Below are 17,666 nucleotides of genomic sequence, written 5' to 3'. Positions count from 1 at the left end.
AGCGTGTGTCGGCGCATCTCTGCGTCCGTGTGGACGCGGCACTCCCGCCGGGACTGACAGCTGGGAGGCCGGTGTCCATGGGCCCTGACGCCCACTCGGGATCGGCGGGCAGATCGCTGTTCCTGAGCCTGCAGGTGTTTCCTGGGCGCTGAGTGGGAAGAGACCATGCATGTTCCATAGGTTGTTGGGAGGACTGGGCGAGACATCACGGCGTGAGAATGCCAGCGGGAACAGGTGTCAGCACCCACCGCCCGCGAAGTTTCTCCCTCCTCGGTTCCTTCTCTCCCCCAGCTCTTCCCTCCGCCGGATGCCACCCCCCGGGAGCAGACCCTGCCATCTGAACCCGCTGTCGGGTATCTTGGGGGAGCTTGAGGTGTTTAGTTAGACCAGTCAGTGGTCGGCAAACTCATTAGTCCACAGAGCCAAATATCAACAGTACAACAATTGAAATTTCTTTTGATAGCCAAATTTTTTAAAAAAATATATTTTATTGATTTTTTACAGAGAGGAAGGGAGAGAGATAGAGAGTTAGAAACATCGATGAGAGAGAAACATCGATCAGCTGCCTCCTGCACACCTCCTACTGGGGATGTGCCCGCAACCAAGGTACATGCCCTTGACCGGAATCGAACCCGGGACCCTTCAGTCCACAGGCCGACGCTCTATCCACAGAGCCAAACCAGTCAGGGCAAATGTTTCATTTTATAATAATAAAGCCACCAACACAAAAGAATTAAAATTCTTAAATTGATGACAAAAATTTAGGATTTGCAGCTGGTTGGAAAAATACAGGTAACTTTATGCTTCGAGTAGGTACTTTTGTCACCCGCGCACAATTTTCGGATGCGACTAGCACTAACCACTGCACAATGAGACTGCTGACTGACTGGCTCACTCAACTCGTGCATGAATCGTGTGTGCCTCCCCCGTGCTTCGTATCCCACCGCCCACCTGCGCCGTGTCTCCCGTCTCCGGACCGACTGACACCCCCCACTTCTAATGCCACTTCTTCAAAATAGACTCGCCCAGGCCGAAAACCGACTTCTGCGCATGGGCCACGAAGTTTCAATCGCAGTGTATGTGCGTGCCCGCAAGTGGTGTTTTGTGGAAGAGCCACACTCAAGGGGCCAAAGAGCCGCATGTGGCTCGCGAGCTGCGGTTTGCTGACCACTGAGTTATACCAATGGGTAGGGCAAAGAAAAAAGCATAATTCTTCCAACATGTACAATTTGCTGCTTGAGTCACTGCCTCAAATGGGCTTTGAAGATGAGCAGTTATTTTGCAAGTGATTACGTTCCCACAACTTTGGGTAGTTGCACAGGTTGTGCAAGATACTCATTCAAAGCTTCAAGGAGCTTGTATCTTTACAAAATCATGTTACTGTGTCATAATTTGTTCAGATGTATTTATGGAAGAGGTTATGTGGGAGACACGGAGGAAACAGAAAAACACACTTTCTCTTCCCAGGGAATGGGTCGTTCATCTTGGGCTTGGACAAGTATAAGAGCATACAATGATGTAAGTGCCAGGAGAGCGGGAAAGGCAGCGAGGGAAGGCTTTTCTGCAGAGTGCTCTGGGTGTTGCAAAAGTTCTTTTAAAACTGAGATAAGATGCTGCTGTACTGGGGAGGGTCTGCTTCACATTCAGAATTCATTATTTGTGGACTTAATATTGTCTTAACATTTGGTCCTTTGCTAATTTTTATAAGATGCTGAATGAAAAAAAAAAAAATTGGTCCCAAATTGAGGTTTGAAACTATATGTAAGGTATCTATATGTGGTAGTGCTTTACCAGTAGTTCTTGGTTAGCCACCAAATGCACACCTGCTAATTCAATGTGTAATTTAAAGATAGCATTATATTAGCCAAAAATGGGGCCAGTTTTCAAGTGCCTTTAAGAAGATAAAATACAATGCAGAGAGTGGAAGTGGCCACATTGGTGTATTTATAGGGAAAGGTTGTGAGAAATAAGGAGGAAAAGATAGAGAAGAAGAATATAGTGTAAGGGAAACCGACTGATTTTGTTTCTGCCTCTATTCCATGAAGGCTTTTTAATTTTAAGGGAAAGGTGTGAGAACCTTTTTGTTGGCCAGTACATGAAGAATTTCTTTTCTTTTTCTCCACTGTTTATTAAAAAAAATTTTTTTTTTCCACTAAACTGTCTTTAAGGGGTTAGTAACTGAGTGAAGAAAGAGGAAGATGGGTTAGACTGGAAATATATATTCTTTCCAAGAATGAGAGTCTGAGGATTGGATAAATGCCTTTAAGCAAATCTTAAGCACATAATTTTTATAACTCTCCTTGAAAATAATGTTTATTTTTATTGAAAATATTATAAATTATATTTTCCCTTTAAAAATACTGTTACAGCCCAGCCAATGTTGCTCAGTGGTTGAGCATTGACCCATGCACCAAGAGGTTGCCAGTTCGATTCCCAGTCAGGGCACATGCCCGGGTTTCAGGCTCAATCCCAGGAGGCAGCTGATCGATGTTTTTCTCTCTCTCCCTTTGTCTAAAATCAATAAAAACATATTAAAAAAAAATAAAAAGTTTTAAAAATACTGTATAGTTTAAAAAGACAGTTGTTCATGCATTTAAATATGCTCACTTTTTCAGGAGGAAGAGAAACTAATCCAGCAGGAACTAAGTAATCTGAAAGCAGCTGTTTCTGCTCCTACAACAACACTGGTAAGTTTGCATAGTCAGCGCCAGCACATTTGGAATTTGAAATCTGGTCCACTGTGGACTCCATAGTGACATCTAATTGATCACTTTCTAAAATCTAATTTATCACAATCAGTTATGGATGGTAGCAAGTCAGATGTTAACTTTAGCCTTTTATTATTGACTGACTGCATGGAGCAAGATTTGCTTGACTAAGTCATTTTAGTGCCAATGTGATGATAATTACATAAATGTGGCAATACTCCTGGAACCCTAGTGCTGATCTTACTGTTTTAATATTGTGCTCTGGAAAAAGGTGAATATATATCATTTAAATTAATATTTTCAGATCCAAATTGACACATTGTAGATCTCATTTTACTGTTATATATCTTCGAGTATAGGTTTATATATCTTGGAGTATAGGTTGACTGACTGACAAGATAAAAAAAATGTGGTTTTTTTTGCTATAAAACTAAGTATATTGCTTAGCAGCTAAATCACAATCCAGTTGTTTTTAAACTTGGTTCTACCTAGTTAGATTTTTCAAACATCATTAATTTCATCAACTTTTTTTGTTAATCCTCACCTGAGGATATTTTTTCCATTATTATTTTATTTTATTTTAGAGAAAGTGGGAGGGAGGGAAGAAGAGGAGAGAGAGAGAGAGAGAGAGAAACATCAATGTGAGAGAGACACACTGATTGTTTGCCTCCTGCATGTATCCTGACCAGGGGCTGGGGATCGAAACTGCAACCCAAATATGTGCTCTTGACCAGGGATTGAACCTGAGATCCCTCGGTCTGTGGGCCTACACTCCAACCACTGAGCTAGACCGGCCAGGGCACATAAATTTTTTAATGAGTGGCTACTTTATGCAGGTCACTATAGGACTGTTCCTACATTGTTAAATTAAGACCTATGTGGTTTTTTTCTTTGCTAATTTTAATATGGTTTCACATATTAGATTTTCCCAAGCAATATTTATTCAACAGAGTTTTAGTGAGTGCTTTCTGTATGTAAGTCACTGGGAATGTTCTCCCTCTTCCTCTAATAAAAATATTGGGTGATCATTTTGCATGAGTACATGCCTGTACATGAATAGCACTTGTAAAGTCTGAGAGAATGTATATATTTCCTTTTATGATCAAAATATGTGGACAAAGGAGACTCAAAACATAACTAATTTGATGTATCTATGTATATATGTTTGTGTGTGTACATAAGTCTGTGTACCTATAATATCGTGTTTCATAGTACTTGATAGGAATGTTAAGCAGAAATGGTTTCCCACTTTTTTACTATGTTAGATTTCCATTTTCTATAATTGGCATCAATAAATATAATTTTTCTTGCTACCAGGCATAAACCTGGTGAGGGCAGAACTAAGATAAATAGGTAGAAGTTAGGAAGGGAGATGTTATAATTATGGCCATCCAACTATGCACATGCTTTACAGGGTAGTCTGTCCCTGAGGTGGTCATGAAGAGGTTGGGTGAGTTTGTTAGACAATTGTAAAGAGAATTCCTGCAATGGGGACTATACCTTCTTCTCTAAAACTAAGAGAATAGCAATGTCTGTAATATAAATGTAAGTACTTAATGACTTGAAAAACTCTGAGGTAAATGTTATAAAACCAAGGTTGATACTTAATGGCTTAAGTGAACACTTTCACTCCTAATTTATATAGAAGCCCTTTGAAGAGGGTCTTCCAGTATCTTATAAGCTTGTTTTTTTAGTATAAATAGTGTATGGTGAAGGGGGATGGGGGCGGGCTAGAAGGGGTCAATGAGGGGAAAAAGGGGACATGTAATCTCTTCAACAATAAAGATTTAATTTTAGAAAAATCATGAAATATTTTGTTTCCTAAGGATTTGAGATTCAGTAATCCTATAGTATACTAACTTTAATTTTTAAATATTAGAAGTCTGAGCTTTTTTTTTTATTTTGAAACACATTTTATTTTTATTTCTGATTAAACATGCTATAAGTATTGAGAATACTCAGTGATACAAATACTTAAAAATGCAAATATATTAATAGAATCTTCTAACACAACTTATTCGCTTGTGTTGTAAATATTGAAAGACCCAGTTAAAAGATTAAAGATTGGAATGGCTCTGCCATTAATGAAATCATGTCCTGTAGTTCATAATAATTGTGAGAGTTTTGGAAAAAGAATGCCTATAAAGCTAACTGTTGAATGTTATATACAGCATAATAATTCTGAAGAAAGTTCACATGCAATTATTTATTATTTTTGTGTTTTTTTTCAATCCTCACCCGAGGACATTTTTCTTTTCTTTCCTTTTTTTTTTTTAGAGAGAGTGGTAGGGAGAGGGGAAAAACAGACAGAAATATTGATGTGAGAGAAATATATTGATTGGTTGCCTCCTGCACGAGCCCTGACCAGGGCCTGGGTCGGGGAGGAGCCTGCAATTGTACCCTTGACTGGAATCGAACCCAGGACCCTTCGGTCTGCAGGCCGACGTTATCCACTGAGCCAAACTGGCTAGGGTGCAATTTTGTTTTTAAATGTGAAAAATATTTTATTACAGAAATTATTACCAACTTGTGGGAATTTTATGAATGTTTTCAGTTGATAAAATATATTAAAATAGTGTGCTGCATTCTAGAAGCCAACTCACATTACTATGGGCAATATTTTGTCTGAGGATCAATCATGTGTCTCACATTATGACCAAATTTTACATGAGAGTCATCTAGAATTATAAATAGCTACAGTTGATTTATTTTATAGTATTGCGACTAACAAAATATTGAAATTATTTTACTAAAATGAATACTATCACAGTCTCCAATCCCAAAGAATAGTATCTCTAGGCTATAAAGTTGGAACATTTTTTTAAAAATATATTTTATTGATTTTTTACAGAGAGGAAGGGAGAGGGATAGAGAGTTAGAAACATCGATCAGCTGCCTCCTGCACACTCCCTACTGGGTATGTGCCCGCAACCAATGAACATGCCCTTGACCGGAATTGAACCTGGGACCCTTGAGTCCGCAGCCCGATGCTCTATCCACTGAGCCAAACTGGTTAGGGCTTAATATATATTTTATTTATTTTTTTACAGAGAGGAAGGGAGAGGGATAGAGAGTTAGAGACATTGATGAGAGAGAAACATCAATCAGCTGCCTCCTGCACACCCCCCACTTGGGATGTGCTCGCAACCAAGGTACATGCCCTTGACCAGAATCGAACCCGGGACCCTTCAGTCCACAGGCCAGCGCTCTATTCACTGAGCCAAACTGGTTAGGGCTATGGAGCAACTTGTATTTATAAAGTCTGACTTAAGGTGATTAATTTATCACACACACACACACACAAACTCTTTTCAGTGCCAGGATTAAAGGATTTCCTTGTTAAATGATTACAACAGAATAAAAAAATAAAACATTCTATTTATTTACACAGTTACTGGATATTTTTCTTTTCAGAAAATGATGAAGGAATGTATGGTGAGACTTATATATTGCGAAATGCTTGGATATGATGCTTCCTTTGGCTACATACATGCAATCAAGTTGGCACAACAAGGAAACCTTTTAGAAAAAAGAGTAGGTATGTATGTGTTCAAGACTTAATGTTGTCTTTAAAGTTCCAATTGATGGCAGGTATCTATATATATAAAAGCCTAAGTGACCGTTAAGACCAACTGGTCGACCAGTTGCTATGACGCACACTGACCACCAGGGAGCAGACACTCAACACAGGAGCTGCCCCCTGGTGGTCAGTGCGTTCCCACTGCCAACCGCCCACGGTCCCTCCCCCTGGCCGGCCAACCTCCCATAGTCCCTCCCCCTTGCCGGTCAACCTCCTGTGACCCCTCCCTCCGGCTGGCCAACCTGCTGTGGTCCCTCCCCCCAGCTGGTCGGACCCGATTGCCCCGATTAGAACCTCCCGATTGGCCCCGGTCGGTCCCGATCAGGACTGGGCGAGATGCCCCAATCAGCCCCGATCGCCGGCCAGGCTGAGGAACCCCACCTGTGCATGAATTTGTGCACTGGGCCTCTAGTATAGTATGTTTTTAGAACATTGCCTTGTAGTTTCCAAAGCTCTAAAAAGGTAATAGTACTTCAAAACTCAGAGCCAATAAATAAAGTCAGTTTTCCTGATTCATAGCATTTTGGAGTTATAGAGATTAAAAATTGCCTGTTCTTATGATGGTGGTTGGATGACTATATATATATTTGTCAAAACTCATTAAACTAGACCTGGCTCAGTGGTTGAATGTCGACCTATGAACCGGGAGGTCATGGTTCAGTTCCCGGTCAGGGCACATGTCTGGGTTGCAGACTCGATCCCCAGCAGGTGGCGTGCAGGAGGTAGCTGATCAATGATTCTCTCTCATCATTGATGTTTCTATCTCTCTCTCCCTTTCCCTTCCTGTCTCTGAAATCAATCTATAATAATACAAGCGTAATATGCTAATTAGACTGGACAGGTGACGACCTTCTGGAGGAAGCCGTGGCTGTGAGGGCAGAGCCCCTTGCACAAATTTCATTTTGTGCATCAGGCCTCTAGTAAAGATATATTTTTAAAAAACCTCATTAAACAAAAATGGGTGAACTTCCTTGTATGCAAATTATATAAACCTCAGTAAAGCTAATTTTTAAAAGCCTGTCTAACCTCATGAACTTAATGATCAGAAATGTTTCTTTATAGAATAAAACTGAAATTGACTTGAATAATTTTAAATATCCTGTTCTCAGTTTCACATACGTTAGCTATAAGGATTAGAGGCATCTTTTTATTTATTTATTAAAAATTTTTATTTATTGATTTGAGAGAGAGAGAGAGAGAGAGAGAGAGAGAGAGAGAGGAGGGAGGGAGAGAGAAAGAGCATTTTGTGTGTTCCACTTATTTATGCATTTATTGGTTAACTGTATATGCCCTGATGGGAATCAAAGTTACAACCTTGGCGTATGGGGACGATACTCTTACTAACTGAGCTACCTGGCCAAGGCCTAGAGGCATTTAAAAAAATTTTTGTCTCTATAATCAACTTTTAGGGCTATTAAGGAAAATTCTTTCAAGGACTTAAAAAGTTCTATTCATATAGATTTGGCTTTATATCAGAATCCCAAGAAGGAAGCACTTTAGAATAATATAGGACTAGAGCATGTTCTTTATTGAAAGAAGTTGATAGTGTCATATTGTCCAGGACCAGCATTCTTCACAAGTTATAGTGACTTGTGCTGTCATATGGTGGGATGGGGTGGGAGATGTCTTGGTAAAGATTCTCAGACTATATGCATACGATACTCCACTCGTTGAACCTCACTCTACCCAAAATAGGCTTCCAATTCTAAACTTGTTTTCTTCCCTCAAGTAGAATGTCCTTTGGCATCCTGTCTCTTCTTTTCATATTCCAAATCAAGTTTGAACTCTTCTGTCATCATTCAGGTGGCTTCTACCATCTGTTATCTTATGGTGTTGTCTTTTCACATATTAATGTTTTAGTTCCCAAACTAATTCTAAGATCTCTAACGGCAGGAAATTTTGGCAACACTAGATAGTCAATAAATATTGGATGGTTGTTGTTGGTGATATTTTGTACAACTCTTTCTATATTCTGCTTTTTAGACTTTCATGTAATTCTTTTCATTTTCACTTATTTTAAAAATATGTGGCCCTAGCCAGTTTTGCTCAGTGGATAGAGCATCAGCCCACGAATTGAAGGGTCCTGGATTCAATTCTGGTCAAGGGCATGTACCTTGGTTGCAGGCTTGATCCTGGCCCTGGTCGAGTATATGTGGGGAGACAGCCAATCTATGTGTCTCTTTCACATCGCTGTTTCTCTCTCTGTGTCTCTCCACCTTTTACATGTCTTCATTTTGGTACTATTGTCTCATTAACTCTCGTGAGATTATTAATGCTACTTTTGGTGTTTTCTCTAATGAAGAATGCCTTCTTATTTTTCATATTAATAATGTTAAGTAACTGAATTTCAGTACCCATTAAGTCAGGCATTATGTTAGGTGCTCTATCTTGTGAGATAGTATTTCATTTTACAGAGGAGAAGATGGAGGCTCAGAAAGATCAGGTCACTTGTCCAAGGTCGTAGAGCTAATGAATGGTGGAGCCAGAATGTGAACCCAAATTTCTGAGTCAAAGCCTATATTCTTATGCTATACCTAACTCTTAGTCATAGCAAATATACTCTATAATGATAGCTGTCATTCTTTGTTTTTGTGAAACCGTTTTCATTCTTTTGTCATAGAACCCCCCCCCCCCCCACCGTTTCCTGATTGTGAAACAGGAAATTTTTGTAACAGAATTAAGATTTCATGTAGATAGTCTTTGGATTAGTTTGTTGTTGTTGTAATTTGGTGGCTTGGGTGTGGGTGATACCCTAGCTGAACAGATAAGTTCTTAGCAATCTGATAAGACCTAATCTCCGCTTTAATGTTCTCTAGAGTTTTTCTCATCTCTTTCTTGGCCCTGGTTAGGTTTTTATTTTCCCTTTCATGATTGTGCGAATAACAGCACTTCCTATGACCTTCAGTAAAGATGTTTCAGTGGGTCACACTACTTGGTTGTGAGAATAGGAACTTTTTTTCTTTCTTTTTTAAATCTTTATTGTTGAAAGTATTACATATGTCCCCCTTCCCCCCCCATTGACCCCATCCAGCCTGCCCCAGGCCTTTAGCACCCTATGGTTTGTGTCCATGGGTTATATGCATATATGCATACAAGATCTTTGGTTGATTACCTCCCACCTTCCTCCGCCTTTCCTGTGAGATTCCACACTGTTCCATGCTTCCATGTCTCTGGATCCACTCCGTTCATCAGTTTATTTTGTTACTTAGATTTCACATATGAGTGAGATCATGTGATACTTGTCTTTCTCTGACTGACTTATTTCACTTAGCATGATACTCTCCAAGTCCCTCCATGCTGTCTCAAAGGGTAAGAGATTCTTCTTTTCTTACTGCTGCATAGTATTTCATGGTATAAATGTACCACAGCTTTTTTATCAACTCATCTACTGATGGACACTTGGGCTGTTTCCAGATCTTAGCTATTGTAAATTATGCTGCTATGAACATAGGGGTGCATACATTCTTTCTGATTGGTGTTTCGGGTTTCTTAGGATATATTCAAGAGGTGGGATCACTGGGTCAAATGGCAGTTCCATATTTATTTTTTGAGGAAACTCCATACTGTTTTTCATAATGGTTGCTGTTAGGGTCACCAAAGGAGGAACGCACGAGGCCAAAAGGGGTGAAGAATTATAAATTTACTAGAGGTCTGGTGCATGAAATTTGTGCATGGGCGATGTGGGCGGGGGAATCCCTCAGCCTGGCCTGCACCCTCTCCAATCCGGGACCCCTTGGGGGATGTTCGACTGCCAGATTAGGCCCGATCCTGCCCTCTCGCAATCTGGGACCACTGGCTCCTAACTGCTCCCCTGCCGGCTTGATTGCCCCGTAACTGCTTCCTTGCCGGCTTAATTGCCCCCTAACCTCTCCCCCCTGCTGGCCCGATTGCACCCTAACTGCTTCCCCCCGCTGGCCTGATCATCCCCTAACTTGCTTGCTCCCCCATGCCGGCCTGATCTCGCCCCTAACTGTTTGCCCCCCGCCGGCCTGATTGCCCCTAACTGTCCTCCCCCGCTGGCCTGATCGCCCCTAACTGCCCTCTGCTGCTGACCTGACTACCCCTAATTGCTCTCCCCTGCCGGCCTGATCACCCCTAACCATCTCTGTCTGCCCCCGCCAGCTTTGTCCGGAAAGACGTCTGGAAGATGTCTGGTCTAATTATCATATTACCCTTTTATTAGTATAGATTAGGTCATCTGGATACCAAATGGGCTGAGACCCAGAGGTTTTTAAAGGACTCTAGGCTGGCTTTTTCTGGGTGGAGAATTCTCTGTGCAGGTCTGGATTCTGGAAAACTCTGGAGGGGAGAGATAATGGTCTTAGCAAGTGGAATGTGGTCTAAGCAAGTGAAATGTCCATTGTGAAGTGGCCTAAAGGTCAGTTCCCAGGGGAGGGGGCATCGATTCAATTATTTGATCAGACCTAACAGTTGTACCAGTCTGCATTCCCACCAGCAGTATACTAAGGTTCCCTTTTCTCCACATCCTCGCCGGCACTTGTCATTGGTTGATTTGTTGATGGTAGCTATTCTGACAGGTGTGAGGTGATACCTTATTGTTTTAATTTGCATCTCTCTGATGATCAGTGACTTTGAGCATTTTTTCACATGTCTCTTGGCCTTCTGTATGTCCTCTTTAGAGAAGTGTTTATTTAGGTCCTTTGCCCATTTTTAAATTGGATTGTTTGTCTTCCTTTTGTTAAGTTGTGTAAGTTCCTTATATATTTTGGATATTAACCCTTTTCAGATGTATCATTGCCAAATATGTTATCCCATACAGTGGGCTCCCTTTTCATTCTGTTGATGGTTTCTTTTGCTGTACAGAAGCTTTTTATTTTGATGTAGTCCCATTTGTTTATTTTCTCCTTAGTTTCCTTTGCCTTAGGAGATGTATCCATAAACATATTGCTATGAGAGATGTCTGAGATTTTGCTGCCTATGGTTTCCTCTAGGATTTTTATGGTTTCACGACTTAAATTTAAGTCTTTTATCCATTTTGAGTTTGTTCTTGTGTATGGTGTAAGTTGGTGGTCTATTTCATTTTTTTTGCATGTATCTGTTCAATTTTCTCACCACTGTTTATTGAAGAGACTATCTTGACTCTATTGTATGCTTTTGCCTCCTTTCTCAAATATTAATTGAGTGTAATGGCTTGTGTCGATTTCCTGAGTTCTCTGTTTTCTTCCATTGATCTATGTGCCTGTTCTTGTGTCAGTACCAGGCTGTTTTGTTTACGGTGGCTTTGTAGTATAGCTTGAAATATGGTATTGTAATTCCTCCAACTTTGTTTTTCTTTTTCAAGATTGCTGCAGCTATTCAGGGCCTTTTTTGATTTCATATAAATTTTTGGAGTATTTGTTCTAGCTCTGTGAAATATGCCCTTGGTATTTTAATGGGGATTGCATTGAATCTAGATTGCCTTGGATAGTATGGACAGTTTAATGATGTTGATTCTACCAATCCATGAAATTATGTGGGTCCCCTTCTCAGTTCTGGTGCTCTCTGCTGGGGGTTGGGGGAGGGCTCAGCTTGGGGATTAGACCCCAGAGTTCTCAGTGGCAACTCTCCACAGCTGAGATATCTCTCTGGAACTTCAGTTGCTGTCTGTGGGTGCCCAGACAGCCCTTTCGTGCCTCTGCCCCTGCTACCAGTCTCTATTCGGTCTCCACTTTTGGTCCTTGGGTATCAGGGTTCTCTCCAGCGAGTCTCCCATTGATTATTCAGAAAGTTTTTCTGTATTTTAGTTGTAATTCAAGTTTGTTCCTGGGAGCCTGCCCGTGCAGCATGCACTTATTCCGCCGCCATTTTTAATCCTCTCCAGAGCTTCTTTTAATAGGTTTCTGTACAGATCCATTTGGCATCAACTCCCAGTCTCTGATGATAGTGTCAACAGAAAAACATCCAAACTTGTAGAGAATTTTTATAAATTTATTTCAGTCAAGCAGAGGATATACCTGAAAGCAACATCTCAAGGGACTCAGAATAGGAACTTTCCATATTTTTCCCATGTTCCCAAACACACACATATAGTGTAGGCGCTGGGTAATGATGGGTATACTTAACAATAGAAACCCTAATGAAAGGGCTGAAAAGAGTTGGGAAGAATGAAAAACAATGACGACAGGATTCAGGGGATAGGGCCTCACAGTAGACTATGTGGAGAGAAAGAACAACATAGGGGTTAAAAACATGAACTAACTCTTCCTGGCTAGGTTTGAGCCCTGGCTCTACCTTGTAATAGGTATAGATCTTGGGCAACTACCATTTTGGGGCTTCATCATTATATCAGGGGTAATAATATCTATCTCATAGAGTTGTGAGGATTAAATGAGGTGAGGCTTGTAATGTAGTTGACCCATAGTAACTGTCTAACAAATGTTCCAGTATGAAGAGTGACTAGTATGTCTTCAAATTGAGGAAATAAGGTATTGTTTATGGCTTAGTATGATTTACATCATATGGCTTGATATTAGGTGGTAGCTCATTCAACAACACAGATAGCCAGTAACACACTTAACTCTAGTAGCTATTAGTTTTTGAGTAACTCTGTGTTTGGCTACAGGACAGAAAATGTTTTGATAGATTGTGTAGAGATATGCACAAAACATAGCTTGTATTTCTAATGTCTACATGACTTTAAGTTGGTACACACAGTCTCTTTTCCACTTTAGGTATATCCTATGAAATATGTAATTCTGGAATATTTCAGGATGAAGAACTCTTGAAATCTTCCTTACTAGAGGTTTTGATCTTCATATTTTACAATTTGTTTTCATATTTACCTACAACTGGTATCTTTGACACTTAATTTTGGAATATATGATTGCTTTGTTTAAATTCTTGGGAAACATTGTGATGAGACCTTTCCCTTCAAATTTTATAGGTTATTTGGCAGTGTCTTTATTTCTACATGAAAGTCATGAACTGTTGCTTCTCCTTGTGAATACAGTTGTAAAGGTACTGTATTGTATGTTGGTTATTATGAAGTCAGAAATTATTTCTGCAGGCACCTGACATTTTTCCTCAGTCATATTGAATTAGAGATTTTTGGAAGAAGGTAGGTTTACAGAATGGGCGTAGAAAAATCCTTTTATTATTTATTTATTTATTTATTTTACAAAGATCTTTTAGATCAGTGTCTGTATCTGCAAAATGGGGATAATAATAGAACTTAACCAAGTTGTGAAGGTTGTACGAAACACGATGAAAGTAGTAATAGCTACTGCTGCTGTTATTGTTAGACTTATAACTCAGATCTCCAGACTCTTAGTTCTGGATATTTCCATGTTGTTGTCTCTTTCTCTGGGATATGTTCTAAAGAGATATAGATGTAAACTGAATAATTATTTTAAATTCTAAAAGTAACCCTATATAATAAAAGCCTAATATATGCTAAGTGTCTAACCGTTCATTCGACTGTTCAACCAGTCGCTGTGATGTGCACTGACCACCAGGGGACAGAAGATCCAACTGGTAGGTTAGCTTGCTGCTGGGTTCAGCCATTGGGACTGGGCGATTCGGACTGACATGCCCTGGAGCCCACCTGGAGTCCCTCTCCTGCCCCGATCGTGTACCGGTGGAGTCCGTTGGCCTGGCCTGCACCCTCTCGCAATCCAGGACTCCTCAGGGAATATTGGCGAGCTGGTTTCGGCCCAATCCCCACAGGCCAGGCTGAGGGACCCCACTGGTGCATGAATCCATGCACCGGGCCTCTAGTAGAATATAATTGGAACTGGAATGTACAGATAATAAAAACACAATTTAATCCATACTCACAATATTTTTTCCTGTTAAATTTTTTAAAACTTATTTCTTTGAAAATATATTTTTATTGATTTCAGAGAGGGAGGGAGAGGGCGAGAGAGATAGAAACATCAATGATGAGAGAGAATCATTGATAGGCTGCCTCCTGCATGCCACCTACTGGGGATCGAACCTGCAACCTGGGCATTTGTCCTTGACCCGAATTGAACCCAGGATCCTTCTATCCACTGAGCCAAACTGGCTAGGGCTCCTGTTAAATTTTTAATCAAAATTGGTAATGAAGTATAATTGAATTGTTGAGTATTTTCATGTTTACTTTGTGTCAGTCTTTTGATGTGTGGGTCTGTGTGTGTGTAGTACTTTCTGAATTTTAAGTCTTATACTCTATTAAGATTACTAGTAGCTTAAATTTTTCCAAACTTTTAAAAACAGTTTTTCATTTTCTGTTAGAATGATTAATAAATTTGTGCATATCTAAGTATGTATGAATTCATGCCTTTTATTGTATAGTAGAGGCCTGGTACATGAAATTGTGCACTGGGGGCGGGGGGGGGGGTCCCTCAGCCTGGCCTGCACCCTCTTGTGGTCTGGGACCCCTCAGGGGATGTCCGCCTGCTGGCTTAAGCCTGGTCTCCCTGGGGATCGGGCCTAAGCCAGCAGTCAGACATCCCTCTCTCAGTCTGGTGCTCTCGCAGTCCGGGACCCCTTGCTCCTTACTGCCTACCTGCAGTAGAGGTGGGAGAGGCTCCTGTTACTGCCGCTGGGCTCGCCAGCCATGAGCTCAGCTTCTGTCTGAGTGGTGCTCCCGCTCTGGGAGTGCACTGACCACCAGGGGGAAGCTCCTGCGTTGAACGTCTGCCCCCTGGTGGTCAGTGCATGTCATAGCGATTGGTCATTCTGCCGTTCAGTCCATTTGCATATTAGAGTTTTATTATATAGAATATTTGAGAATTACTTCCTTTTGAACTTTCACTCATTGTTTAACAAGGACAATTCATAAAGTTGGTTTGCTATTAGTTTAGAAAAGTTTTAAAAGCTGTTCTAAAGGAAACTACTTGGGCCAGTGTCAGAACAGAAATACAGTTTCCTTTTGGATCAATTGCTTTTTGGCTGTGTTTATTTATTGACTGTTAAAGCAAATGAAACAGAGATATTCCTATAAAAGATGAGGTAAATGTACAACTTAATTATAAAGTTAGTAGAAAACTATTAAGTAAGTGGGGCCATTGCAATGTTGCTCTCACTATACCTAGTTTCAAACTTTGCACTGATGTTTTCTTTGCTTAATGATTGTGTCAGGACTTGCAGAGCACTAACCTGGTGGAAGTATGTATGGCACTCACTATCGTTAGCCAGATTTTCCCTCAAGAAATGATTCCAGCTGTTCTTCCATTAATAGAAGATAAACTTCAACATTCTAAGTAAGTAAATTCTTTTGGATAGGTGTATATACTATATATATTTCAAAACAAAAATTTATACTAAAAATTTATTGTAACTTACTTAGTGCTACCAAGGTAGAGGATATTCTTTGTCAGATAAAATACAAAAATCCCTGATAGCATCGTCCTTTATTTTTACGTGGATTTAGAAAAATACCAGGCAGCTTTCTGAAGTTAAACTGAGAGGCAGTGAGGAGCTTAGTGTCAGGAGTCCTTGGCTTTCCTCCCACTTCTACCGCTAGCCAGCCGTGGGCCTGGTTTTCCCTTGGTTGTGTGGGGTTGCTTGAAGCTCCTTAATTCTCACAAAATTCTTTGAGGATAGATTCAAATAATGGAAAACATTTAGAAATAATTCAAATGCTATGAATGCAGAGAGCTTCGTGTATTGGGGATGCTTTTATATTAAAACTGCAGTATTCAAATACTATTTTATATTAGAATATATCCTAATAAACCTTAACTTTTAGTATTTTGCTAATCTTATCCTGTAAGGTTTCGTAACTCTTTCCTTAATGCTTGGCTTGTTTTTTCACCATACTTGAATTCTTTTGTCTTCACCATACTTGAATTCTTTTTTTTTAAATTTTGTTTTATTGCTTAAAGTATTACAAAGAGTATTACATATGTCTCCTTTTTTTCCCCCCTTGACATTTCCCCGGCCTTCCCTACCCCCACATACTTGAATTCTTTTGTTTCTTAACTTTGTAACCTTTAAAGCTAGGAAAAAATTTGCAATTATTTTCTATTTTTCCTTTGTGATTATAGTATTTTAGTTATGTGTACATTCTTGATAAAGATTTATGTGTTACTCAACATTTCTGTATTTCATATGCCTCTTTAAGTCAGTGTTTTTAGTGTTCTAAGGTTATACATTGTTGACTTACAGTTTTGTGTGTTTTTTTAATCCTCACCCGAGGATATTTTTTCTATTGATTTTTAGAGAGAGTGGAAAGGAGAGGGAGAGACAGAGAGAAACACTGATGTGAGAGAGAAACATCGATTGGTTGCCTCCTGCACACCCATGACCAGGGCCGGAAGCCTGCAACTGAGGTATGTGCCCTTGACCAGAATCAAACCCTGGACCCTTCAGTCCGCAGGCCAACACTCTATCCACTGAGCCAAACCGTCAAGGGCTGTTTGATTTTTAAAACATATTTTTATTGATTTCAGAGAAGGAGGGAGGGAGGGAGGGAGGGAGAGAGAGAGAGAGAGAGAGAGAGAGAGAGAGAAACATCAATGATGAGAGAGAATCATTGGTCAGCTGCCTCCTGCATGCCTCCGGCTGGGGATTGAGCCCGCAGCCTGGGCATATGCCCTGACCAGAATCAAATCATGACCTGGTTCATAGGTTGATGCTCAACCACTGAACCACACCAGCTGAGCATGGTTTGTATTTTTTTTTTAAAATATATTTTATTGATTTTTTACAGAGAGGAAGGGAGAGGGATAGAGAGTTAGAAACATCGATGAGAGAGAAACATCAATCAGCTGCCTCCTGCACACCCCCTACTGGGGATGTGCCTGCAACCAAGGTACATGCCCTTGACCAGAAACAAACCTGGGACCCTTCAGTCTGCAGGCCGATGCTCTATCCACTGAGCCAAACCAATCAGGGCATGGTTTGTATTTTTAAACAAAAAGCTAAAATGATAGTTTCACTAAGAATGGTAGAATAACTTTATAGGTTTTTCAGACTTGTTATGTTTTTTTTAATGTCAAACCTGTTAGAACAAATGCTGGGTAATGACAGTTAATTAATGGAAATAATATATTAGCTTTTCTTAGATAATTATAGGTTGATCTGATCATAGCAGAACATATTTTTATATAATATTTTCATACCAACACTCTGTGGTAATCGTACATTCTGATTCTTTATATGAAACTAGAGGCCTGGTGCACGAAATTCATACATGGGTAGGGTCCCTAGGCCTGGCCAGCGATCAGGGCTGATCGGGGCCTTCTGGCTGCTGGCTGGGGCCTTCCTTCTCTGGCTGCCGGCTGCCAGCTGGGGCCTTCCTTCGTTCTGCGCCGCCTCCTGGTGTTCAGCGCATATCATAATGAGCAGACGAACTCCCGGTCTCTGGTCGAACTCCTGAGGGGACACTTTGCATATTAGCCTTTTATATATATACTAGAGGCCCGGTGCACAAAAATTTGTGCACTGGGGGG

At 40.4% G+C, this 17,666-nt stretch overlaps 1 protein-coding gene and 1 long non-coding RNA gene across 5 annotated transcripts in view; one reads left to right on the top strand and one right to left on the bottom strand.

Annotated features, from left to right (window-relative positions):
• Positions 1-2,683, bottom strand: part of LOC106725709 — a 22,718-nt gene extending 20,035 nt beyond the window's left edge. The window contains exon 1 of the long non-coding RNA XR_001361633.1: positions 2,608-2,683. This is a non-coding gene — a long non-coding RNA (uncharacterized LOC106725709). The remainder of the gene's footprint in view (positions 1-2,607) is intronic.
• The window catches only part of AP4E1 (adaptor-related protein complex 4, epsilon 1 subunit), a 66,980-nt gene continuing 51,930 nt past the window's right edge, over positions 2,617-17,666 (top strand). Inside the window, exons 1-4 of one of the 4 annotated variants that reach the window (XM_005863937.2) lie at positions 2,617-2,687; positions 6,123-6,246; positions 13,172-13,245; positions 15,352-15,473. In XM_005863937.2, coding sequence (XP_005863999.1) covers positions 6,126-6,246; positions 13,172-13,245; positions 15,352-15,473 — 317 coding nt within the window. In that variant the 5' untranslated portion in view covers positions 2,617-2,687; positions 6,123-6,125. Of the gene's footprint in view, positions 2,688-6,122; positions 6,247-13,171; positions 13,246-15,351; positions 15,474-17,666 lie in introns of those variants that run through there. The other 3 variants (XM_005863938.2, XM_014537796.1, XM_014537797.1) reach the window with 3 other exon arrangements.

This window comes from Myotis brandtii, unplaced genomic scaffold (assembly GCF_000412655.1).
Source record: "Myotis brandtii unplaced genomic scaffold, ASM41265v1 scaffold182, whole genome shotgun sequence".
Classification (NCBI taxonomy): Eukaryota; Metazoa; Chordata; class Mammalia; order Chiroptera; family Vespertilionidae; genus Myotis; species Myotis brandtii.
Note: the sequence above shows the minus strand (reverse complement) of the source record. Positions and strands in the feature narration are given on the sequence as shown.